This window comes from Astyanax mexicanus, chromosome 10, assembly GCF_023375975.1.
Source record: "Astyanax mexicanus isolate ESR-SI-001 chromosome 10, AstMex3_surface, whole genome shotgun sequence".
Classification (NCBI taxonomy): domain Eukaryota; kingdom Metazoa; phylum Chordata; class Actinopteri; order Characiformes; family Acestrorhamphidae; genus Astyanax; species Astyanax mexicanus.
The window spans coordinates 25480963-25503697 of NC_064417.1; the positions used below are offsets into that span (position 1 = coordinate 25480963).

The window sequence follows — 22735 nt, forward strand, 5'->3', positions numbered from 1 at the left end:
TTTCGTTCCGCACCCGAATTCGTACAAGTCCCGCCTTAATTTCCTAGGATTGGCAGCTTGTTTCGAAATAGCACGCCGTTATTGGCCAAATCTTTCTTATTAGCAGGCATGGCAGCCAATCCAAGCGCAGGAACGTAGTATTTCCTAAAAACGGGTGTAGAACAAATAATGAACGCTCTACGTCATCACGTCACCGCGAGAGGACATAAACAAATCGAAATGATTAATCCTGACAAAATGTACATCACTTATTACTGGAGAACTGGAATTGGAAAATACTAAACTGTCTGATTTATTTATTTGACGACTAGGGGAACCTTTATACCTACTGTAAACACAGCTTCCCTGTCGTTCAGGAATTCATATAAAGCGCAAAAAAGCATGGATTTTATGTGATACATTCTCCCTAATAAAGTTAGGGAAGTGCATTTAAAATACTTCACCATATATATCTTACGAATGAAAGAATTGCAAAATGTAAAAATATACATGTTGGGTGCTCCTGTCATTTAGAATGTGAATCAATATCTCTCTTTTTTAAATGTTTCATTAGGCATACATTCTGGCGAGACTCTCTTTCTTTTTTGGGAAAACCAACATCTCTTTTAAATTGAACATTGGTGATATAATATGTTTATATATATATATATATATATATATATATATATATATATATATATATATATATATATATATATATATATATATATATACCTATATGTGGAGTATATTATTAATATCATGATTGTTTTGAGTAAATGCTATAATTGACCTCAATAATATTTGATATTTTTTAACGGACTTTTCCTTACTAAATCTTTTAGAATTACTATGGATGAGAAATGTTTAAAAACTGTAAGAATTTATAATAATCTTGTTAATGTTATAAAAAATAAATAAAATGCTATTTCTCATATAGTGTAAATATTATAATTTCATTGGAAATATACTATACTGTACATAAGTGTAGATAAAAAAACAATCCCCCAAATTAGATATTTTCCTTATAGACTTTGCCTTGCTACGAAAAACTTCTAAAATGGTTAATAATAAAAAGCTTTTAAAACGTATAATAATATTATGAAGCCTTGGTGAAATTATATTTATTTTCTAGTATTGTTTATTGTGTTTCATTTTTATTATAATATTATTATATTGATTTTTATATCGAAAACAAAATAATTAAAAATGGTAATAAAAATGTATGTTAAACCTAAATACTACCGGTTATAATTATAAGCGCAAAGAAGCAATTGGCCACAAGATGGCGCGACAGGATCACACAGCAGAACACAGGCAAGCTGAGATAACGTGAATCCTTGGCTTTATAGTCACACAAATGCTTTTATAGTTTGACTTTATAAGAAGCATACAGTCAGTCTACTTTTTTCTCAATTTTTGTTTACTATAAAATTCAATATATATATTCCATATACCATTATATGTACTGTATGTTAATAGTTTGTTTTAACTTTTATCTTTAGTTGCTTAGATACATTTGTTTATAATCTTTAATTTATGTTAAATAGTAATAATCTCAATAGCCCAAGTGTTAGTGCAAGATTAGGAATTTTATATTACAGTGTTACTGCCTGTTTACTGTTCATATTGCAAACATTTAAAATGTTTATTAAAAATGTGGAGGTGACAGAGGCACACAACTCCCATACGTAAAAAAATAGCTTTGTTAAAAGTTAAATAATTATGGCTAAAATAACAACAGTAAAAAATATATTATGGTTCACATTTTTTACTCAAGTAAATTAAGTATAAAAGTACAAAACACTAATAGCATGTCCACATCATTTTGTATAGGTCTTTAATTAAATACTTAATTAATTTAAAATAAACAATACTGATTTTACTGATTCATTCTTCCCTTTTGGCATCATAATTATATTATTTGTAGTATGCAGCTATATAATTTTAAATAAAATGTAATCATAGAATTTTGAATTTTTGATTGAAAGTTTGCAGACACATTTCAATACACAGCAATTATTTCTCTCTCTGTCTGGATTTATATTGAAAAGTATATGTATACATGCACACTATTACAGATCAGATATGATATCATTAAAAAAATAGGCGGAGTAGTGGTATAAGAAATAGTAAAATAATAATGAATACAATTAATAACATAATACAAATTAAGATAAAATAGCACCACATATAAAAAATACCTTAATTTTCATAACTAAATAAGGGAGTAAATGGTACACTTTGAACACTGACAGTGTGTTTATAGTAAATCAAATTTCCAAATAAAGGGATTTTTTTTATTGACCTTATAATAAAACACAGAGCAGACAAGAGCATCCTGTAAGCACATTTTATTGGCACACAAAATGGCAAAGCATACATACAAGACTTTGGATATGACACAAAAACACCTCTGCTAAATATTATACAAACAGTGCAGAGTTCCAATAATACAAGATCGGAACAGAAGACCTCAGAGGATTGGGCTCTTCTGTTGTTGTTGGTCTTGGAAATACATCAGGGTGTGAGTTCTTTAAGGGGGAAATAATAAAAACGATTAAAACACAAAGGAACAGAGCAAAAATACATGTTGTGGTTGGCTAAGTGTCGACTGTACTGACCATCATCCACATTATCCTCATTATAATCAACTTCATCATCACTATGGTTTGCTTCTTCACTTTCGAACATTGAACCCAATAAAACACACAGTCTGTATTAGTGCAGGAGCTTCACTCTTACAAATAAAGATGCTTCCAATAGTTCTTGATGCCACACAATAACCAGTTTTAATTTTAATGCTATAATGAACCATAGCTGTAACAGAAATTTGAAGTATGAAGAGCATTTAAATTTAGCCGTTGCCTAAATGTTTTTGAAGTGAGTCGGGACTGGAAGATTGCTTGTTTAAATCTAGTGTTAAATATTCATGCCATTCTGATGCACCATCATCCACACCTGAGGTGATCTTAAATAAGGCATTGGTTGTAATGCTGTGCAGTGGCTATTAGAGATGGTCGATATGTTAAAACTTAAACATTTTATGATACACAATATTTATTGCACCAGAGTATTTTTTAGATTCTTAAAAACTGCTATTTAATTACTCTTTATGCATAGAACATTTTTGCTGCTCATAATTCAATTAAACAGGATTTTTTATAGCTGCTTGTAATTAAATGTACCATTGGATGAGTGTTTTAAGCGGCCATGGTGGCCTTGTTATACTTTTAATACTTTTAAAAGTATACAGTTGATATGATAAAAAAAATTGATCACGATGCAATAAAATATTGTCATATTTCCCAGCTCTTGTGCCTATACACTGACGTGCCCAAAAGTAATAATGATCGTGACCCCTGGTGTCTGGCTAGAATTGTCCATGCAACAGACAAGTGACTATGGCAGAAATCACATCTACTTTCAATGCTGGAGACCCAGCACACACACATATCCCACAGCTCTACGGGACATGACAAAAGTCATGGGACACATCACTTTTGGCATGTCTGGCATGTAAAGTCTGCCTGAACCTAAATTTTAATTGACGTTTTTGGTTAGGTTTGTGCTAAAAACCTAAAAACTTCTTCTTTGGTTCAGATTTCAGAAACGACATTATATGACAAAAGTATTATAACATAGGGTATACAGCTCTGGAAAAAAATAAGAGATAATAAAAACCTCTGGAATATAATCAAGAGGAAGATGGAAGATCACAAGCCATAAAACAAAACATTGAATTTTTGCACCAGGAGTGGCATAAAGTTATTCAAAAGCAGCTGGTGGAGAGAACATTAAAGATGCATAAAAACTGTGATCTTTTTTTAGTTATTTCAGCCATTTATTATTTTTGCAAATAAATGCTCTAAATGAAAAGATTTTTATTTGGAATTTGGGAGAAATGTTGTCCGTAGTTTATAGAATTAAACAACAATGTTCATTTTACTCAAACATATACCTATAAATAGCAAAACCAGAGAAACTGTTACAGAAACCAAAGTGGTCTCTTAATTTTTTCCAGAGCTGTACTGCTTTTGTTGTACATTAGGAGTAACATTCTGAAAAAAAAAAATAAACATTGACACCAAGCATGTTAAAAAGGTTAAATAATATAATGTGCTAAGAACATCTAGAAAACTTAACACAATGAACATTCTTAGAATGTTAAATGTAAAAAAAAAAATTCACTGTTAGCTGGGTAGAACAGAGTCGGTTCTACTTTGGTCAAAAATGGAAATCAAAGAGCCATTTGGAGCACCTTTATTTTAAGAGTATATAAGAGTGTAGTTGACTTCACCTCGGCCCAACACTGAAACCAATAAATGCATAATTAGCTCTCTCAGTACGACAAATACACTGTCACATCAAATCCAATGTTTCTCGATGTTCATCTTAATTAATATATTTTGGTGTATCTGAGTGTCCATCATCTACCTCTCATCTGTAATTGGTGGATATGTGCATTCATCCATCTATGTTTGTGTAAAAACTGGTCAATGGACAACCGCTAAAAATAAGAATATAACCTCAAATATATTAATAGAAACATTGAGAAACAGTGAATTTGAGGATTTAGAGTGTCGTCCATCACACAGAAACAAAGGAGCTCTCAAAAAACACCACCAACTGAAAGTTAAACAAAACAGCTGCCATCGCGGATCAGGGTCAGCGGCCTTCAACGGGATCCACCAGAGCAGAAAGTGTCTTTATTTACACAGCCATGACCCTGCTAACAGCTTCCCCAAACTGATGAACCCGAACCCAGCACGGCCTCCGACCGGGGAAACGAACAGAAACAAACGCTTTACAGATTCTCAGAACATCATGCAGGAACGTGGTACAGTCTGGTCCGGGAGCGGGTCGTTAAAGGGATAGAGAGGTAAGATTTGGACGAATATGCTTGTCACTATGTGCCGTCGATCGGAGAGCGAGCACCGACCTCATTGGTACAGTACAAGAGATCACAGAATATTCACAACGTCCTTAAAAAGAACACAGTTAGACCCAGAAACAAAATAACTGCTTCTTCGTTTTTTTTTTTTTGGTAAAATTACAACTGTAAATTTTACACAATTGCAAGGTCTTTGCTCCTCCTCGATCACCAGCTGAAGATGCGGGACTTCTTTAATGTCGAAGGAACGCAGGAAAACAGAGAAACCAGAGAGGAAGGAAAAAAAAATAATGATAATAATAACGAATCCGAGAACCAAACCAAAACCACGTAATTGTGAAGTGAACAGTGGACGGCTCAGCGACTGCCTTTTTCCACCGGAGTCCAGCGGTTCTCCAATGTGACGACGACAAGCAGCATCCGTCTCGCTCACGATTGGCCGTTGCCGAGCGCCGCTGGGAGCTGCGGTCGCCATGGAGATGTATTGCTACCTTGGTGACCGTTTATAGTTTAGATGCTGAAGAACATTGGGCTGCTTTAGTCCCCAAAACATCTCAACATCTCGCACATCTCACACATCATGGCTGCAGGTCACTGTGTTTCATGGCATTCAAACCTTTTCCAGTATCCATCGCTGGTGAAGTCTGTCTTGGAGCTCAGAATGTAGTATCTGATATAAATGGACACTGCCATTGAAACCATGACTGAGGAATTACATCATCCGGGTAGAAAGTGAGGTCAGAAAAAAAAAAAAAACATTTTCTACTGATAAGGTGCCACTGCCTGAAACAGAATTGCTCTATGCTCTATTTCCACCTCAAAATAAAGATTCTTGGCAAGGAAAACTCATGCTTTTTCAGCACCAAATACATGCTGGTATAGAATACACATGATGTACAGTGTCATGGAGTTCCAAAATAAAAAAAACTGAAAATAAAGATGAAAAATCATGATTCATCACAATGCCAATGCCTACAATCTAAAAATTAAAGCATTACAAATGATTTTGTATCAGTGCCATGGAGAAACTGGAAAGGAATCATGTTAGTTACGGAGATCTGATGAGTGTAAAAAAAGTTTTAATGTCTTTACACTTTAGTCTTTACATATATTTTTGTTTATAAAACTAAAATTGTTCTTCAAATGTCACTGAATCATGTTTTTATTTTTTGTTTGTATTATCTTTGTGTTAATTTAGATAGTGGAACTAATCAATCATTTTGGGTTTTACAGGGGGTGGAACAAATTTCATAAGAATAAATGCCACTTCTGCATGTAAATGTGAATGCAACCAGGATTCACTCTGCTGCTAGCTGCACTAGCATTAGCTAACGCTAACATTTGATCTTGATAAAAATCACAAAGGGTGCAATTAGAATTTTTTTTGTAGCGGTGGTGAAAAAATACTATTTAACATGCAAAATACATTAAATAAAATCACTACTAACAGGTTGAAAGTAACGATATGTCCCAATTGTATACTAATTGGTAAAACTACAGTAAGTACAGGAGGCATGGTGGCTAAGTTGCTTAGTGGTTTGCATGTCCACTTCCCAGCGCTGGGGTTCTGGGTTCAAATCCCTATATGGATGCGGTTTCCATGTTCTCCCCATGTCTGATTGGATTTCCTCCCACAGTCCAAAAACATGTTAATGTGGTAAGTTGGATACTCCAAACTGCGCTAAACTCTCCTGCTGTGTCCCTGCAATGGGCTGACGAATCTCACCTGTGTTGAGTGTAAATGATTGTGTGTAGTCCTTGGAAGCCCTGGAAAGGCAAAAATATAAGTGTAATTCTATGTAATACTTACCACAATAGCAATACTAGTAGTACATCATTGGGACACATCCTTAAATTTAATGATAACATGTTTTAACTTTTTAGGATCTCCAGCAGTTATTGCACGGCTGTCAAACCAATGGAAATGTTTCTCTGGTTTCCAAGAATCAGTACATGTTCTGGCACCTTCTCAGTAGAAAAAAGGGTTAATAGAAAGAAAGAATAAAAGAAAGAGAGAGTGAGAGATATAGGGCACCCTGGTGGTGCAGCGGCGTCACTGGAGGCAGTGTCTCTTTACTGGGAGGGCTGGGAGGCCGTGCTCTCGGGTTTGCTGTCCTGGCCTGTGGGCGGCTTGCTGGCCCACGGGCTGTTGTTGCCGAGCGCCGGCGAGCTGGTGAAGTCGTCGTCATCGTCCAGGCCGTTAGTTGCGTCGTACTGCGTGTTCTCCAGCCGCGTGATCAGACGCTCGTCCTCGTCACCAAACTCCCCGCCCATCAGGGTGGGCTCGCCTACCACCATCACATCCTGCCAATCACAGTCAGAGATCGGTGGAGTTAGCACATGAATCACATTAATAATGCTGATAACTTTAAATGTATACTGAAAATCCACGTTCTGGCACTTATAAGTTACTATTATACAATATTACACTATATTAGGCTTGTGATTACACTTGACTTGGTGTAAAATAAAATATCATTATTATTAATGGACTATTTATCCATTGAAATCAATAGGAATAAAAAAGTCTTCCTCTTCAGAATCATGGTTTAAAGTGGATTAATGTGAAATACAATATTTTAAAGGAACAGATTGGGTCTCACTGATTAACTGTTCACAGAAGTGGAAAACACAATTAGATACCTCTACATTATTTCATAACTGTTATTCACCATTGTTTATGGTTATAGATATGCATCGTAATAGACAAGCTTTTTAAGACCAGCTTTTTGGCCTAAAATGGCCTTAAACCTATTAATGGCAGAAAGGTACATTTAGGGTGTTTTGAGGCAAAATGATCCTCAAAGAAAAAAAAAAGAAAACTGAAAGAAATCAGATTGTATATGTCACGGGACTATTAAGGACTGGACCCAAGTGCAAAGAGGTAAGTAATATTTGTGTAAGGATTATGTAAGGATTTATGGATGTGAAGTGGTGTGAGAGGGACTGCTTTATGCTGGGCTCGAACTCCCAACCTTGACAGTGCTGGGCCAACACTCTACTCCTGCGCCACTGGCAAGGACAGGCAGCTGTTGGAATAACACCCTCTTAACTGAGGAGGGAAAAAGGCGGGAAAACTAAACAAAGGAGATGCCACATGGCATTGCTCAAACAAAGGAAAGGCAAACAAACTAAAAAGGAAACTTAGGACAGACTTGCTAAAAGAAGTCTATTTCTTTGGAGCTCTTTTCTTTTTCTTTCTTTCTTTCTTTCTTTCTTTATTTCTTTGTTTCTTTTGTAAGTTTTTGCTTTCTCTTCAGATCTCTTATTTTCCTCTCTTTTTTATGAGATCTTTTCTTTTCCTTTTATTTTCTTTTTATTTTCTTTTATTTTCTTCAGTACCCTATGTTACCGGTCACCCCTCTACAAAGGTGTGGCAAGAGGGTGCTGCTTTCCTTGGTCTTATATACCAGTGCCAGCAGGTGTGTCTCGTTTGCACTGATTACCTTCTGGCATTCTGGGGTTTTTGTGCTCGCCCCCTGCTGGCCGCTGGCAGCACTGGCCGACCCCTTACAGGGCCCCCTCCCCTAGGGACGGCCCCAGAAGTACCCAAGCCCGCAGCACGTGCTTGTCAGAACTCCCTGATAAGTTCTGGGTCAAGAATGTGGCGTGCTGGAACCCAAGACCGTTCCTCTGGCCCGTAGCCCTCCCAATCTACCAGATACTGGGTACCACCCTGCACTTTGCGGCAGTCCAGGAGGCGGCGAACAGTATATGCTGGGGAGCCATCAATAAGACGAGGAGCTGGAGGATGGGTCGGAGGAGCCCCAGCCCCACAAAGGAAGGGTCTGAGGCGAGAAACATGGAATGTAGGGTGGATCCGCATAGATGGTGGTAAGTGCAACCGGTAAGTAACTGGGTTAATACGCCGATCTACCTTAAACGGCCCCACAAACCGTGGTGCCAACTTTCGGGATTCTACCCGAAGTGGAAGGTCTTTAGCTGACAGCCAGACTCGCTGACCTGGACGGAAAGTTGGTGCACCCCGTCTTTTGCGGTCAGCAACTCGTTTCCTTGCCTCAGTCGTTCTCAGGAGAGATGCCCGAGCCTTTTGCCAGGCTCTCCGGCAACGCCGCACAAAATGTTCAGCAGCAGGGACCCCTACCTCCCGCTCCTGCTCGGCAAACATGGGCGGTGGGAACCCGAACTGGCATTCAAAGGGTGACATGCCCAAGGATGAATGCCAGAGGGTATTATGGGCATATTCCGCCCATGACAGGTGATCCGCCCAAGAGGAGGGGTTGGTAGAGGTCAAACATCACAGAGTCCGGCCAAGGTCCTGATTGACCCTCTCGGTCTGACCATTGGACTCTGGATGAAATCCAGAGGAGAGACTCACAGAGGCCCCCATAAGCCGGCAAAAGGCCTTCCAGAAACGGCTTGTGAACTGGGGTCCCCGGTCGGACACCAGATCACTTGGCATCCCATGTATCCTGACCACGTGCTGTAACAGGAGTGCCGCTGTCTCCTTGGCCGATGGCAGCTTGGGCAATGCCACAAACTTGCAGGCCTTGGAGAAACAGTCGACAAGGACCAGAATGACTGTGTTACCCTTGGAGGGGGGCAGGCCAGTAACAAAGTCCAGGGAGACATGGGACCATGGGCGTGATGGGATGGGCAGTGGATGAAGAAGGCCTTGAGGTCTTGACCGGGGTGTTTTGTTGCGTGCACATGTCTCACATGCAGCGATAAAGGCACGAAGATCCTTCTCCATACTCGGCCACCAAAACCGCCTGCGCAAGAATTCCAGGGTCCTTGTCACCCCTGGATGCCCTGAAAATGGTGAGGCATGCCCCCAGGACATGACTTGCCTCCTCGCCGCAGTAGGAATATACATCTTGTTAGGAGGACCACCCCCTGGATCCGGCTCTTGTCTAAGTGCCTCCTGGATGGTGGTCTCCAGTTCCCACTGGAGAGGGGCTATGATACGAGGAGCAGGAATAATAGGCTCTGGGATAGCGTCGGACCCCAGAGGTGCCCACTGCCTGGAGAGAGCATCTGGCTTGATGTTTTTGGAACCTGGCCTATAGGACAGCACAAAGTCAAAGCGGCAGAAAAACATTGCCCACCTCGCTTGGCGGGGGTTCAGTCGCTTAGCTTGCTGAATATAGGCCAGGTTCTTATGATCGGTCCAGACAACAAAGGGATGTTTCGCCCCCTCAAGCCAGTGCCTCCACTCCTGGAGGGCAAGCTCAACGGCCAGAAGCTCCTTATCCCCCACATCATAATTACGCTCAGCCGGTGTGAGCCGGTGAGAGTAAAATGCACAGGGATGGAGCTTCTTGGCTGGGCCTAGGCGCTGGGAGAGTACCGCTCCCACGCCAACATCTGAGGCATCTACCTCGATGACAAACGGTTCTTCTGGATCAGGCAACTGGAGGACTGGGGGGGACGTCAGCCGTGCCTTGATATCATCAAAGGCCTCTTGGGCCTCAGTGGTCCAACGAAATGGGCCTGGGGTCTTCCGGGTAAGGGCAGTAAGCGGGGCTGCCACAGAACTGAAATTCCGCACAAAGCGCCGGAAAAAGTTGGCAAACCCCAGGAACCGCTGGACCAACCGAAGAGAGGTAGGACGGGGCCAGTCCACCACGGCCTTGATCTTGGCTGGGTCCATACGGAGGGTGCCTTTGGACACCACAAAGCCCAGGAACGACACTGTGGAGGCATGGAATTCAGACTTCTCCAGCTTGATGTACAGACGGTTCTGCAGTAGCAGCTGGAGAACTCGCCTGACATGCCCGATGTGTTCCTTAGGGGTCCTACTGTATATAAGTATGTCATCGAGGTATACATATACATAATGACCCAGAGCCTCCCTCAGTACTTCATTAATAAAGCGTTGGAAGACAGCAGGGGCATTCATGAGTCCAAAAGGCATAACCTGGTACTCATAATGCCCAGTAGGAGTGATGAATGCTGTCTTCCACTCATCCCCCTGCTTAACACGTATCAGGTTGTAGGCACTGCGCAAGTCCAGTTTAGTAAATATGGTGGCTTGTTGCAGTGCCTCAAACGCTGATGACATGAGTGGCAGGGGGTAGCGGTCTTTCACAGTGATGGAATTAAGACCCCTGTAATCCACACAGGGGCGAAGGCCCCCATCCTTCTTGCCCACAAAGAAAAAGCTTGCCCCTGCAGGTGAAGAAGAAGGGCGGATAAAGCCCAATTCTAATGCCTCCCGAACATAAGCATCCATAGCTGAGCGCTCAGGGGCTGAAAGGGCAAACAACCGCCCCCTTGGTGGTGTAGTACCCGGGAGGAGGTTAATCGCACAGTCATACTCCCTGTGTGGAGGCAAGACCTGGGCCTTTGCCTCACTGAAAACCTCCTGGAGGTCCCAATATTCCTGGGGAACCCCCCTAAGATCCTGTTTCTCAGGGCTCTGGGTAGTCAGAATCTTATGGGGGGACCTCAGGTTGTTCAGACAGTGCCCTTTGCACTGGGGACCCCAAGCAAACACAGATTTAGTGGACCAATCAATGCGGGGGTTATGTTGTTCTAACCAGGGGAACCCCAGCACTAATTGCAGATTAGGGGCTTGGGTTACATACAACACTATGTTCTCACTATGAGGCCCTACCCGCAATGTGATAGGACCAGTACAATGTGTTATATGTCCAGAACCCAGGGCTCGGCCATCTATAGCCATGATAGGTAGAGGGCGTTCTAGGGGCTCCAGAGGCAGACCGAGACTGGCTGCCAAGGATGAGTCTATAAAACATCCTGCTGCCCCTGAATCAATAAAGGCTAACAGGGTGGTATGTTGGCAGGGCCCCCATGACAAGGAAGCCTTTAATTGGAGCCCTGATGTCCTGGGGAAGAAACTCTGGCCCCTCACCGGTCCCCCTGGCCGGGACGGGCCTGACCATTTCCCGATGGTTGTGCACCACTGCGGGAACACCTGTAATCCTGAAGCTTGGTTGGAAAGGGAGGCCCCACCCAACTGCATGGGCTCAGGCAGTTCCAGGCTAACCGGTGACTGACCCGAGGCTGAGCGCCAGGGTGGATGGGAGGACGAAGCACGAGACTCGCCCTTGCGGTCTAGGTCTCTCTGACGTATGCGAGTGTCTAGACGGATGCATACGTCATAGAGACCTTCTAAAGTGGATGGCAACTCTCTAGTAGCGAGCTCGTCCTTCAGTCTGCCATTTAACCCCTGTTGAAACACAGCCCGGAGTGCCTCATTGTTCCAGCCACTTTCAGCAGCCAAGGTACGAAATGCAATGGCATAATCTGCCACTGACCGTGAGCCCTGGGACAAGGCCAACAGGCGGGAAGCGGCTTCTCTGCCTCCAACAGGGTTTGCCTCATTGCTGCTGCAAATCCTGTGCCTGTGTCACAGTCTGGGGAGGCCTGCTCCCACAGGGCTGTGGCCCATGCCAGTGCCCGCCCAGTTAACAGGGAGATCATGTAGGCCACCTTGGATCTCTCTGTGGGGAAACGAGAGGGCTGCTGCTCAAAAACCAAAGAGCATTGTAACAAGAACCCTCTGCAGCCTTCTGGATCCCCAGCATACCTTTCTGGGTTAGCCACATGAGAATCCCCACTAACAGGGCTGGGCATGGCAGGTGAAGGTGCTTCTGTGGTAGCTGCCACAGTAGGTGGAGTGGGGATTGCAGGAGCTCTAACTTGGAGGGCCTCAACCAGCACTGACAGTTGCTGGGCCATTTGCTGCAGCAGCTGTTCATGTTGCCCAATGGTAGCACCCTGATTCTGAAGGGCTACCTTAAACTGTTCTGCCTCTGCTGGGTCCATGTTGGCCACACCTTTCTGTCACGGGACTATTAAGGACTGGACCCAAGTGCAAAGAGGTAAGTAATATTTGTGTAAGGATTATGTAAGGATTTATGGATGTGAAGTGGTGTGAGAGGGACTGCTTTATGCTGGGCTCGAACTCCCAACCTTGACAGTGCTGGGCCAACACTCTACTCCTGCGCCACTGGCAAGGACAGGCAGCTGTTGGAATAACACCCTCTTAACTGAGGAGGGAAAAAGGCGGGAAAACTAAACAAAGGAGATGCCACATGGCATTGCTCAAACAAAGGAAAGGCAAACAAACTAAAAAGGAAACTTAGGACAGACTTGCTAAAAGAAGTCTATTTCTTTGGAGCTCTTTTCTTTTTCTTTCTTTCTTTCTTTCTTTATTTCTTATTTCTTTATTTCTTTGTTTCTTTGTTTCTTTTGTAAGTTTTTGCTTTCTCTTCAGATCTCTTATTTTCCTCTCTTTTTTATGAGATCTTTTCTTTTCCTTTTATTTTCTTTTATTTTCTTCAGTACCCTATGTTACCGGTCACCCCTCTACAAAGGTGTGGCAAGAGGGTGCTGCTTTCCTTGGTCTTATATACCAGTGCCAGCAGGTGTGTCTCGTTTGCACTGATTACCTTCTGGCATTCTGGGGTTTTTGTGCTCGCCCCCTGCTGGCCGCTGGCAGCACTGGCCGACCCCTTACAGTATACATGTACTAAGAAATCTGAGAACTGAGTATAAAATCCAGATCTCTATTTTGGTTTTCTTAATTGTATTTCTAGACAACTGCAGAAATTATTATAAATATATATATATATATATATAAATATATTATAAATTGCCAATTATTATGAGTTCTGAAGGGCAAGCAGTGCTGCACAGTGGAGCAGTGCACCACCAGTGTTGTCAGGGTTGCAGCAGGGAGACGAAGAGGCGGATGTAAACGCAAGTTATACTTATTAAACAGAAAAATGAACAGGAAACCCCAAATAAACACAAAACAAGATAAATAAACAGACAGGATTTGGCGATAAGAATAAAGCATAAGCTAGGACTAAAAACAAAGTTAAAACCAGACACAGAAACAAAGGGGCTATAATACACAGGGAAACAGGAAACACCTGGGCCAGGTAACAATGGGGCGGACTTACAAATGAGACATGTGACTAATCTTTAGAGTACTATTGTCTGTCTGTTTATTCAGAGATTTTTAAACATTCCCATACATTTTAAAACTCAGATCAGAGCCATGATACAGTACATCACAACTGTAATATATATTGGTTCCCTACAAAGGTCTTGAGGTTCTATAGAATAGTTAATAATAGTAGATATGTGATAAAGGTAAATATTTCAGTGCTATTCCTTTCTTTCTCTTTTAACCTTATCTCTCTCTCTCTCTCCCCCTCTCTCTCTCTCGTTCTCTCTATCTCTCTCTTTCACTCCTGTTGCATTGTGGGGCTCGACTGAACAGTTAACTGGAGCACACGCATCACTGGCCATGTGTGTCTGTGCACTATAGCAAAGGAATGCTGTCTGAGTCCTAGCTTCTCTCACTCCCACACACATGAACATACACACACACACACACACACACACACACACATATAAACACACACTTACACACAGATATACTTTCTTTTTATCTCTCTCTTCCTTTCTGTGCCCACAGGTGATCTTTCTGGCTCAGCTCTGTTATGTTATTTGGTATATTCCTTTGTTCCTTTTTGCCATGTTAATGAAAGCTAAAGCACGCTGCACTGACCTGTGGGATGTGTGTGTGGGGTTTCCTGCATTAAATGTAGATGTGATTTCTATGCTGGTATTTTTGCACACGCAGTTCTAGCCAGATACTGCTGGTCACGATCATCACCACTCACTGCACTGCACTGCACTGTGCACTGTGGGTAGTAATGCCTGCCCTGAGGCAACACTATTATTTTATTTGTTTTATTGGCAGAAACTCTAGACAGGCTGTGTGTGTGCATTTTCAATGGGTGCAAATTAAAGTAGCTGAATGCATTAATTAATGCAAAAAGGAAAAAAATATTCAATTTCTATTGGCCCATCTCTCTTTCCCTCTGTTCACTATTTCTCCTCTCTGTCACTCTTTCCTACTCTCTCTATATCGCTTCCATTCTTTCTCAGTCTCCTTCTCTATTTTTTTCTCTCTTTATTTATATATCTCTCCTCTCTCCCCTATCTCTATCTTTCCTCCTCTCTCTCCATCTGTCTCCATTCTCTTTCCACTTTGTTTTCTCTTTCTCCCCAAACTCTCTATATCTCTCCTCTCCTTATTCCCTTGTCCCTCTCTTTTCTCCTCTCTCTACAATCCTTTCTCTCCTCTCTCTCTTTCTCCTCTGTACATCTCCTTTCTCTCTCCCCAGTATCTCTTTCTCTTTCCTCCTCTCTCTACATGTCCTATATTTCTCTCTTTATCTCTCTCTTTCCTAATCTCTCTCCATCTCTCTTTCCATCTTTCTCTACTCTCTCTCTTTCCTTACCTCTCACCTCTCTCTAAATAGCTCTTGATCTTTCCTCCTCTCACTACAATTCTCTGTTTTCTCCTCTCTTTCTTTCTCTCTCCTTCTCTTTTCTCCTCTCTCTCTACAATCTTTTCTCTCTGCCTCTCTTTTTCCTCTCTACATCTCTTCCTCTGGTATTTCTTTCTTTTTCCTTCTCTTTCTATATCTGTCTCTATTCTCTGACTCTTTAACTATTTTTTCTTTCTACATCTCTATCCTCTCTCTTTGTGTCTCTTCTCTCTACATCTATCTTCTCTCTCTGTTGCTCTATCTTTCTCTCATTCCTACTCTCTCTACATCTCTATTTGTTTTTCTCTCTCTTCTGTCTCTACCCTATATTTCTCTCTCTTCATATCTCTCTTTTCGAATTTCTCTCTACTTTTTCTCTTTCCTCACCTCTCTAAATATCTCTCTATCTTTCCTCCTCTCACTACAATTCTCTCTCTCTGTTTCCTTCTATCTCTCTTTTTCTCTAACTCTCTTTCCTCCTCTCTCTCTACAATCCTTTCTCTCCTCGCTCTCTGTCTCTTTCTCCTCTCTACATCTTTTTCCTTTATCTCTTTCTCTTTCCTCCTCTCTCTACATCTTTCTACATTCTCTCACTTTTCTCCTCATTTTTCTACATCTTTAACCTATCTTTGTGTATCTCTCTTTTCTCTCTACATGTGTCCTCTCTCTCTGTCTGTCCCTCTCTTTTTCTCTTTTTCCTATCTCTATTTTTCTTTCTCTCTTCTCTCTCTCTACCCTATATTTCTCTCTTCATCTCTCTGTTTCTCTCTCTCTCTTTCTCTCTAGTACAGCATTGTCTCCAACAATGTCTTTTAAAGCCTCACACACAAACCCCACAGTCACTGTGCTCCCACCCTCCTCTCCACTTCTTAATTACAGTCATTCATTAAGGTGGGCTTTTGGACTAAATAACAATATCCACATGCTGATTTGTCAATTTGCATAGCTAATTAAGTAATTAGCAGAGACGTTACCAATAAAAAAAAAAGAGAGCGACGCTTGCCAACGAGCCTTGAATTCACCATCTGTTTTAGAACGGCAACTGTCACCCTCCACTCTGGGTGTGAAACCAGGGGCCAATACCACACACACACACACACACACACACACACACACACACACAGAGCGATGCATCCCACAGGTTCCAGCTGGTGGTCTGACTGAGAGCTCTAATTGCTATCAAATGGGAAGCGTGTTCTGTGTACTCATCTCATTAGATTTAGCCTTTGGCTAAAGCCAGGCACCACACTTTAGTCTCCAACCTGCTCTGCCTACCTAACACCCCCCTCCACACACACCTCTTCCCCCCCACACCGCTGGTTTATTCACAGCTCCCAGCCCTCAGGCTCAGCACAGTCATATAAACTAAGTCCTGCAGAATGAATCTGAATCAGGAAGGCATGGAGAGGGCTATGGAGGGGGTTCAAAATCAGGGTACTGTTCCAGCCACTTTAAAGTGAAAATCAGGTGTTCACACCTTAAAATGAAACTGGATCTTATGTACTGTTAACTACATTATACAATCTGTATCCAGAGGATGATGTTGTGCTGAGCAACATCAACCTTTGGAGGGATGTGGGCAAAGAGCGCCATCTACCCACCCAGAGAAAAAGCAAAGCCAATTGTGCGCTCTCAGGGCTCCGGTAGCTAATGGCAAGCTGCATGAACAGGATTCGAACCGGTGATCTCCTAATCTCCTAATCAAACTTCACAGATTAGTGTTGAAGTACTCGAGTCCAGTCTCAGTCTGAGATGAAGTTCATTAGAAACAGGACCTTTTTTCTATCCTTACTGTACATCAACAATTAATTCAAACAGACTGAATCAGTCCTGTTTCTGTGTGTCTAAAATCTGCACACAGATTGGCTAACAGCGAAAAAACAAGCTACCCCTGCTTTTGTTCAGTATCCAATCAATTAACACTTTTCATTTTCCGATGTTAAGTTGAATTTGCTTATTGTGACCTCGGGGATCACGGTTAATGTTTCCATCTAAAAAGGAAGCACAAGGAGAAGTAAGTGCAAACTAGCTAGATAACTTACATTAGCAGGCTAGCTAACCATAGCAATGACCTAACTAAAATTCTGTCACTGGGGAAAGAACTAACGCTAGCTAATCTTAGTTATGACCTAGCTAAAATACTAACATTACCTGGGATAGTGCTAAAGCTAGTGATGACCTAGCTAACGTTAGCAACATGTTAAATTACACACTGTTACCAGGAAGTGAACTGAAGCTAGCGAAGAGCTAGCTAACCTTAGCAATGAGCTAGTTAACCCTAGTGACAAGCTAGCTAAAATACTAATGCTACCGGGGAGAGAACTACAGTTAGCAACGAGCTAGCTAACCTTAGCGACAAGCTTATTTACACACTAATGTTACCGGGAAGTGAACTGAAGCTAGCGAAGAGCTTGACTCTGTCCTGGTCTTGACTCGGATTCGGCTCTAGTGGTCTTGACTACAACACTACCACAGATATAGGTAACCATTAATACAGCAAAAATCAACAAGAATTGTTTAATTCGGAAGAAAGTAGTTGAGATCTTCTGAGCTAGTTTAAAGAACAAATCTTGGACCCAGATTTCTCCTAGATGCCCTCAGTCTGTGCCCCAGTACATATGTTCAATTCCATTAGCAGCTCATCTTATTTATTTATTTTTTTAATTCTGAAGAAATAATTATTTCACAACCAGTTTTGTAATGGGTATTTTTTATTTATTTATTTATTCTATTTCTTTTTTATATATATATTTTTGAAGGAATTCTGAAAAAATATTAATTTCAGTATAACTTGTGTACTACAAATTTTATTTATTTTTTATAAATATATATATATATATATATATATATATATATATATATATATATATATATATATATATATATACATATATAAAATAAGTGTAGAAATTGCATATTTGTTTTTTTGTGTGTTTTTTTATATTTTGACCACATTATGAAAAAAAAAATAAAAGAAATAATGATTTTAGAAGCAGTTATGAAATTTCTTTATTTCTTTTCTTTTTTTTATATAAATTCTAAAGAAATAATGATTTCAGATCAGTTTTGTGATTGGTCATTTTTTTTTAATATATATTTTTGAAGAAATTCAGTAAAAAAAAATCATGATTTCATGACCAGATATGGCACTGTTTCTTTTTAAAATATAAATTTGAAATAAATAATGATTTTGGAACCAGTTCTGTAATTGAAACTTTTATTTATTAATATTTCTGAAGAAATTCTTATTCTTAAATCATATTAGTGATTCAAATCAGTCAAACACTTGTTTCACCATCCCGGTTCACAGTGGCTTTATGACTGTACAGTATTAATACCACTAAATCCCCTGAAACGCAGCTCTCCCTTCATCCCACCTGGTTAAAGCCACCACTAGGGGGCACTGTTGTAACAGGGTGAGCTCTGGAACCCTCCCGCCCACCTTCTCCACCAGTGGTCACGTGACCGTCTCATTGTGATTGGGCTCACGTAGGCCGGTGCTCAGGCAGCGAGCTACAACTGCACAGACAAAGCCAAGCGGCCGCGCTACACATGTACCCAGCATGTTCCTCTCCACGCCGCGTGCCACTGCTCCACTCCTCATGTGTCTTTCTGCACTCTGCCAGGGTACAAAGTGTCCGGTGACACACACACACACACACACACACAAAAACATGCACCCCCCAACCCCTTCCCCTACCCCCATCCACGCGCACACACATAGATTGATATGTATGATAATGATTGCTGGCACAGAGCCAGAGGCTCACACCAACAGTTTTCTTCTCCTCTTAGTGTTGTGTATGTGTGTGTGTGCATGTGGTTGTGTGTATGTGTGTGTGTGTGTGTGCTTGTGTTTGTTAATGGGTGCGTGTTCTCGTGGTGCAGATCAAATCCATACCGAAAAAATAGAAATATGCAACATTAAAGTTTTTCCATGTTAAAGTCTGTTCATAAATAAACAATTAAATCAATAAATAAACATAATAGAACAAATACTATAAATGCACTGAAATGAAACTATCTTTTCCCAAACCAAAAAATTTAAACATTTGGCTGAATAACAACATTGTTATTTCAGGTTTCCAATGTTTGTGAGACTTGTTTCACTATTGCCAAAGTCATACAGTCTACATTTATTTTGCATTGTTTTTTTAAGAAAACATCACTGTTCTGTGTAAATCATTAAATCCAATCTTTTCTCTGAACACTAAAAATATATATATATATATATATACAGCTCTGGAAAAAATGAGTTTCTTAGATTTTACCAAATAAAAAAAATTAGCACCAGGAGTGGCATAAAGTTATCCAAATATTAATTTCTGAACTCTTAAAACTTTATGAATATGAACTAGTTTTCTTTGATTATTAGAGGTCCGAAAGCTCTGCATCTTTTTCATTATTTTGACCATTTTCTGCAAATAAATGCTCTAAATGACAAAATCAGAGAAACTGATTCAGAAATTGAAGTGGTCTCTTAATTTTTTCCAGAGCTATATATTATTTAATGGATTCAAGGAGACATTTTAATGTTATTGGGGGGTGTGTTCCCCAGTTTCTGACACTCACCAGGCTTACACTGTACACAACTACGTATATCCACTTTAATACCATCCTAAACTAGTCCACAGCTTTAAAATAAAAGGGAAAAAATAGAAGGAAAAGAAAAAAGAGAACAGTCGTGATTTCGCCGCCGGAGTCAAGAGCTTGAACCCGGTCCAAATCCTCACTCTAATCTCACAGTCAGCATTCACCGATCCCATTGTCCTCCTGACTCCAGCAGGAAAAAAGAAAAGCCAGACACTACAAATCCCATCATCCATCTGCAAACAAATGCAACCTCGCCTCCCACCGCTGCCTTCCTGGCTAAAAAAAGAAGGAAAAAAAAACGGCAACACTTGTGGATTGAAGTGTGTGTTTGACCCCGGGCTGAGTGACTGAGCGTGTCTCGCTGGGAGAGGAGGCCCCGGGATAAAAACGCCACTCGAGGATAAACACCTTGGCAGGCTGAGGTTAAAAGCGACAGGCTTTTATTGGGATGGAATACGGCGGCGGGGCAAGCGGGGACCTGAGGCGCGATTTCACAGTTTAAACACAAACTGATTCCAGGTCTTTTTTACGCTCACAGATTTCCGAGTCATGTCCTGAGAATGAACTCAAAATGACCTGAGGAATCAGTGCATGTTTTTACATGCACTCAAAAATCTGTTCATAATCATAATCATTATTCAAGTAGTCATGTAATAGTCAACAGCACACTTCTGTTTCTTAGACTGGAGTAAAATCTAAAAATCTGATTTAAAAAATCTGATAAAGAGAGAGAAATCTGTCTTTAAGATCAGTAATCAGATTTCTCAGTGCATGTACACTCTTACCCGGATTATTCTTGGATTTCTCAGTCTGCTCATGAGTGAAAAAAGACCCTGCTAGTGGATATAAGCGAGCAATGTTTGACAGAACACCCTCAAGGTGGTGTACAAACACTTGACGCAATGAAATCTTTATCATTTCCTGATGTATGTTCACACTGTGGCTTGATGTGTTACAAAAAAATAGGTTTAACACAATGTTTAAACCACATCTTATTCTGTCTTATTCTGATTATCAGATGGATGCAAAGTGAACGTTGGATTATTTGCTCACTCATGTTTGATCATTGCCATTATCTGATTACAATGGTTAATTTAAATACGTTGATCAGATTACTAAAAAACCTCTTATGTTCTGAAATAAACAGTCAAAAATTAAAAGTCATCAGGAGTGGTGGATAAAAAGGTCACTGTATCTCTTCTGTCAAGAAAACATACATTAAACACTAAATATTAACTAATTAATCAGAAATTTGATTTCTAAATTTGCCCCCAATTTAGCTAAAATACACTGCCTGGCCAAAAAAAAGTCACCACCAAAAAAAAAAAAAGTCACACACTAATATTTTGTTGGACCGCTTTTAGCTTTGATTGCGGCATGCAATTGGTACTTTTGGCAGTGTGCCAACACCTGCCGGAAAATGAATGATGGTTTGGAGAACCGAGTCAGCTTCTGGTGTTGATCCACTGTGTTTTATGAAGTTCAAAGTCAGTGCAGTGTTTTCCCAAAAAATCTTAAATGCTTCCCTCTGCTGACAACTTTTATGGAGATGCAGATTTCATTTTCCAGCAGGACTTAGAACATTGCGCACACTGCCAACATAGCAATTGGTCGAATGTAATATAAAAAATTTCAGAGACACTGATATTTGGGTTTTCATTGGCTTTAAGTCATAATCATCAACAATAAAAATAAATAAACGCTTAAACGCTCTGTGTGTAATACATCTATATGCGTTTCAAATTTTGCAATGCTTTATATGTAATTCAGTTCATCAATTCAAAACTACATCAATAACTATTAATGAAGTGCTCTATATGTGAATGCCAATCAAAACAATACTATGCAAATGACTACCAAGGCAATGCTCTTAATATCAGTACCTTTAATACAATACATATTAATAACTGTCAACATCAAAACAATATTAAATCAGTGCCTCCACGTGCATTGGTGTATTTACATTAGTATCCTGTATATATCAAAGCCCATCAGCACTGAGGTAAATGGTAAAATGGTAAAATGGTACAGGATGCTGATTTGCCAAAAACTTCCCAAACCAGTTTTCACCATTTGCATCTAAGTTGCACTTCATTTGCTGCGCGCATCACCCTGGAAAAATTGCAGGGCAACTCAGCTGCACAAAATTGTTTCTACTTCATGATGCAGCTGATTGTATGCAACCTGCGAGCGCCCCGCTATTACAGCAAACAAACATTTCCCCCGTGAAAAAGAGTGAAGGTGCTGTTGGCAAATCTAACTAATCTCATATAGATCAACTAATCCAGATTTATGAAAGCAATATGTCAGTAATTGTGTGTTATGAAGCTGTAAGTTAACAGGAAGTCTGGTGTTTTGTTTTGTTTTTAAACTCGACACAGCTTTTTTAATTCTGCTTTTTTATTCAGCGAGCGAGTCGGCGGAGCAGCGCTGATATATTGGCAGCACCATGTCATTTTTCTCTGTTTTGAGAGAACGCCTCAGGAATTTGATTACAGTCACATCCAATGTAACTTCAAACTTACAGGAGCAGCAGAAACAAAGTTGGGAATAGTTTGTTTGTGTTTGGAATATGGAATAGAGAAAACAGGCTGTTTCTGTTTTAATTAAAGTAGTTTTTCTGTTTTTATTATCTTTAATGTCCCTCAAAAAACTTTGTGTCCCCAAAATGGAAATTTTACAGGTGAGGAAAAAAAAGCCCTAACTTTTAAGTGGAAATTAATGTAACAATATTTTCAGTCATTCTGATTTTTTTTTGTTGATCCATCTTTAAAGAATTCACACAATGTAATGAACAACTACCAAATTCACAATATATCAAAAATGAAAAATTAAGTTTTTTTCATGTTTCCTTAGAGAACACACTAGATATGTTCCAAAGCCTTGGCTTATGCCAGATAAGGTGGTATGCATTTTCATTTGCCGCTATATCACAGAAAGCAGTTTTAAATTGAAGGACCCTTCATGTACATCATGTACAGGATATTAA

The 22735-nt window shown here is 40.4% G+C and overlaps 1 protein-coding gene across 2 annotated transcripts in view; it reads right to left on the reverse strand.

Annotated features, from left to right (window-relative positions):
- Positions 1-2318: 2318 nt before the first annotated feature.
- The window catches only part of ldb2a (LIM domain binding 2a), a 126030-nt gene continuing 105613 nt past the window's right edge, over positions 2319-22735 (reverse strand). For both annotated transcript variants that reach the window (XM_022683987.2, XM_022683986.2), the window contains exon 9: positions 2319-7177. In XM_022683987.2, coding sequence (XP_022539708.1) covers positions 6947-7177 — 231 coding nt within the window. In that variant the 3' untranslated portion in view covers positions 2319-6946. The remainder of the gene's footprint in view (positions 7178-22735) is intronic.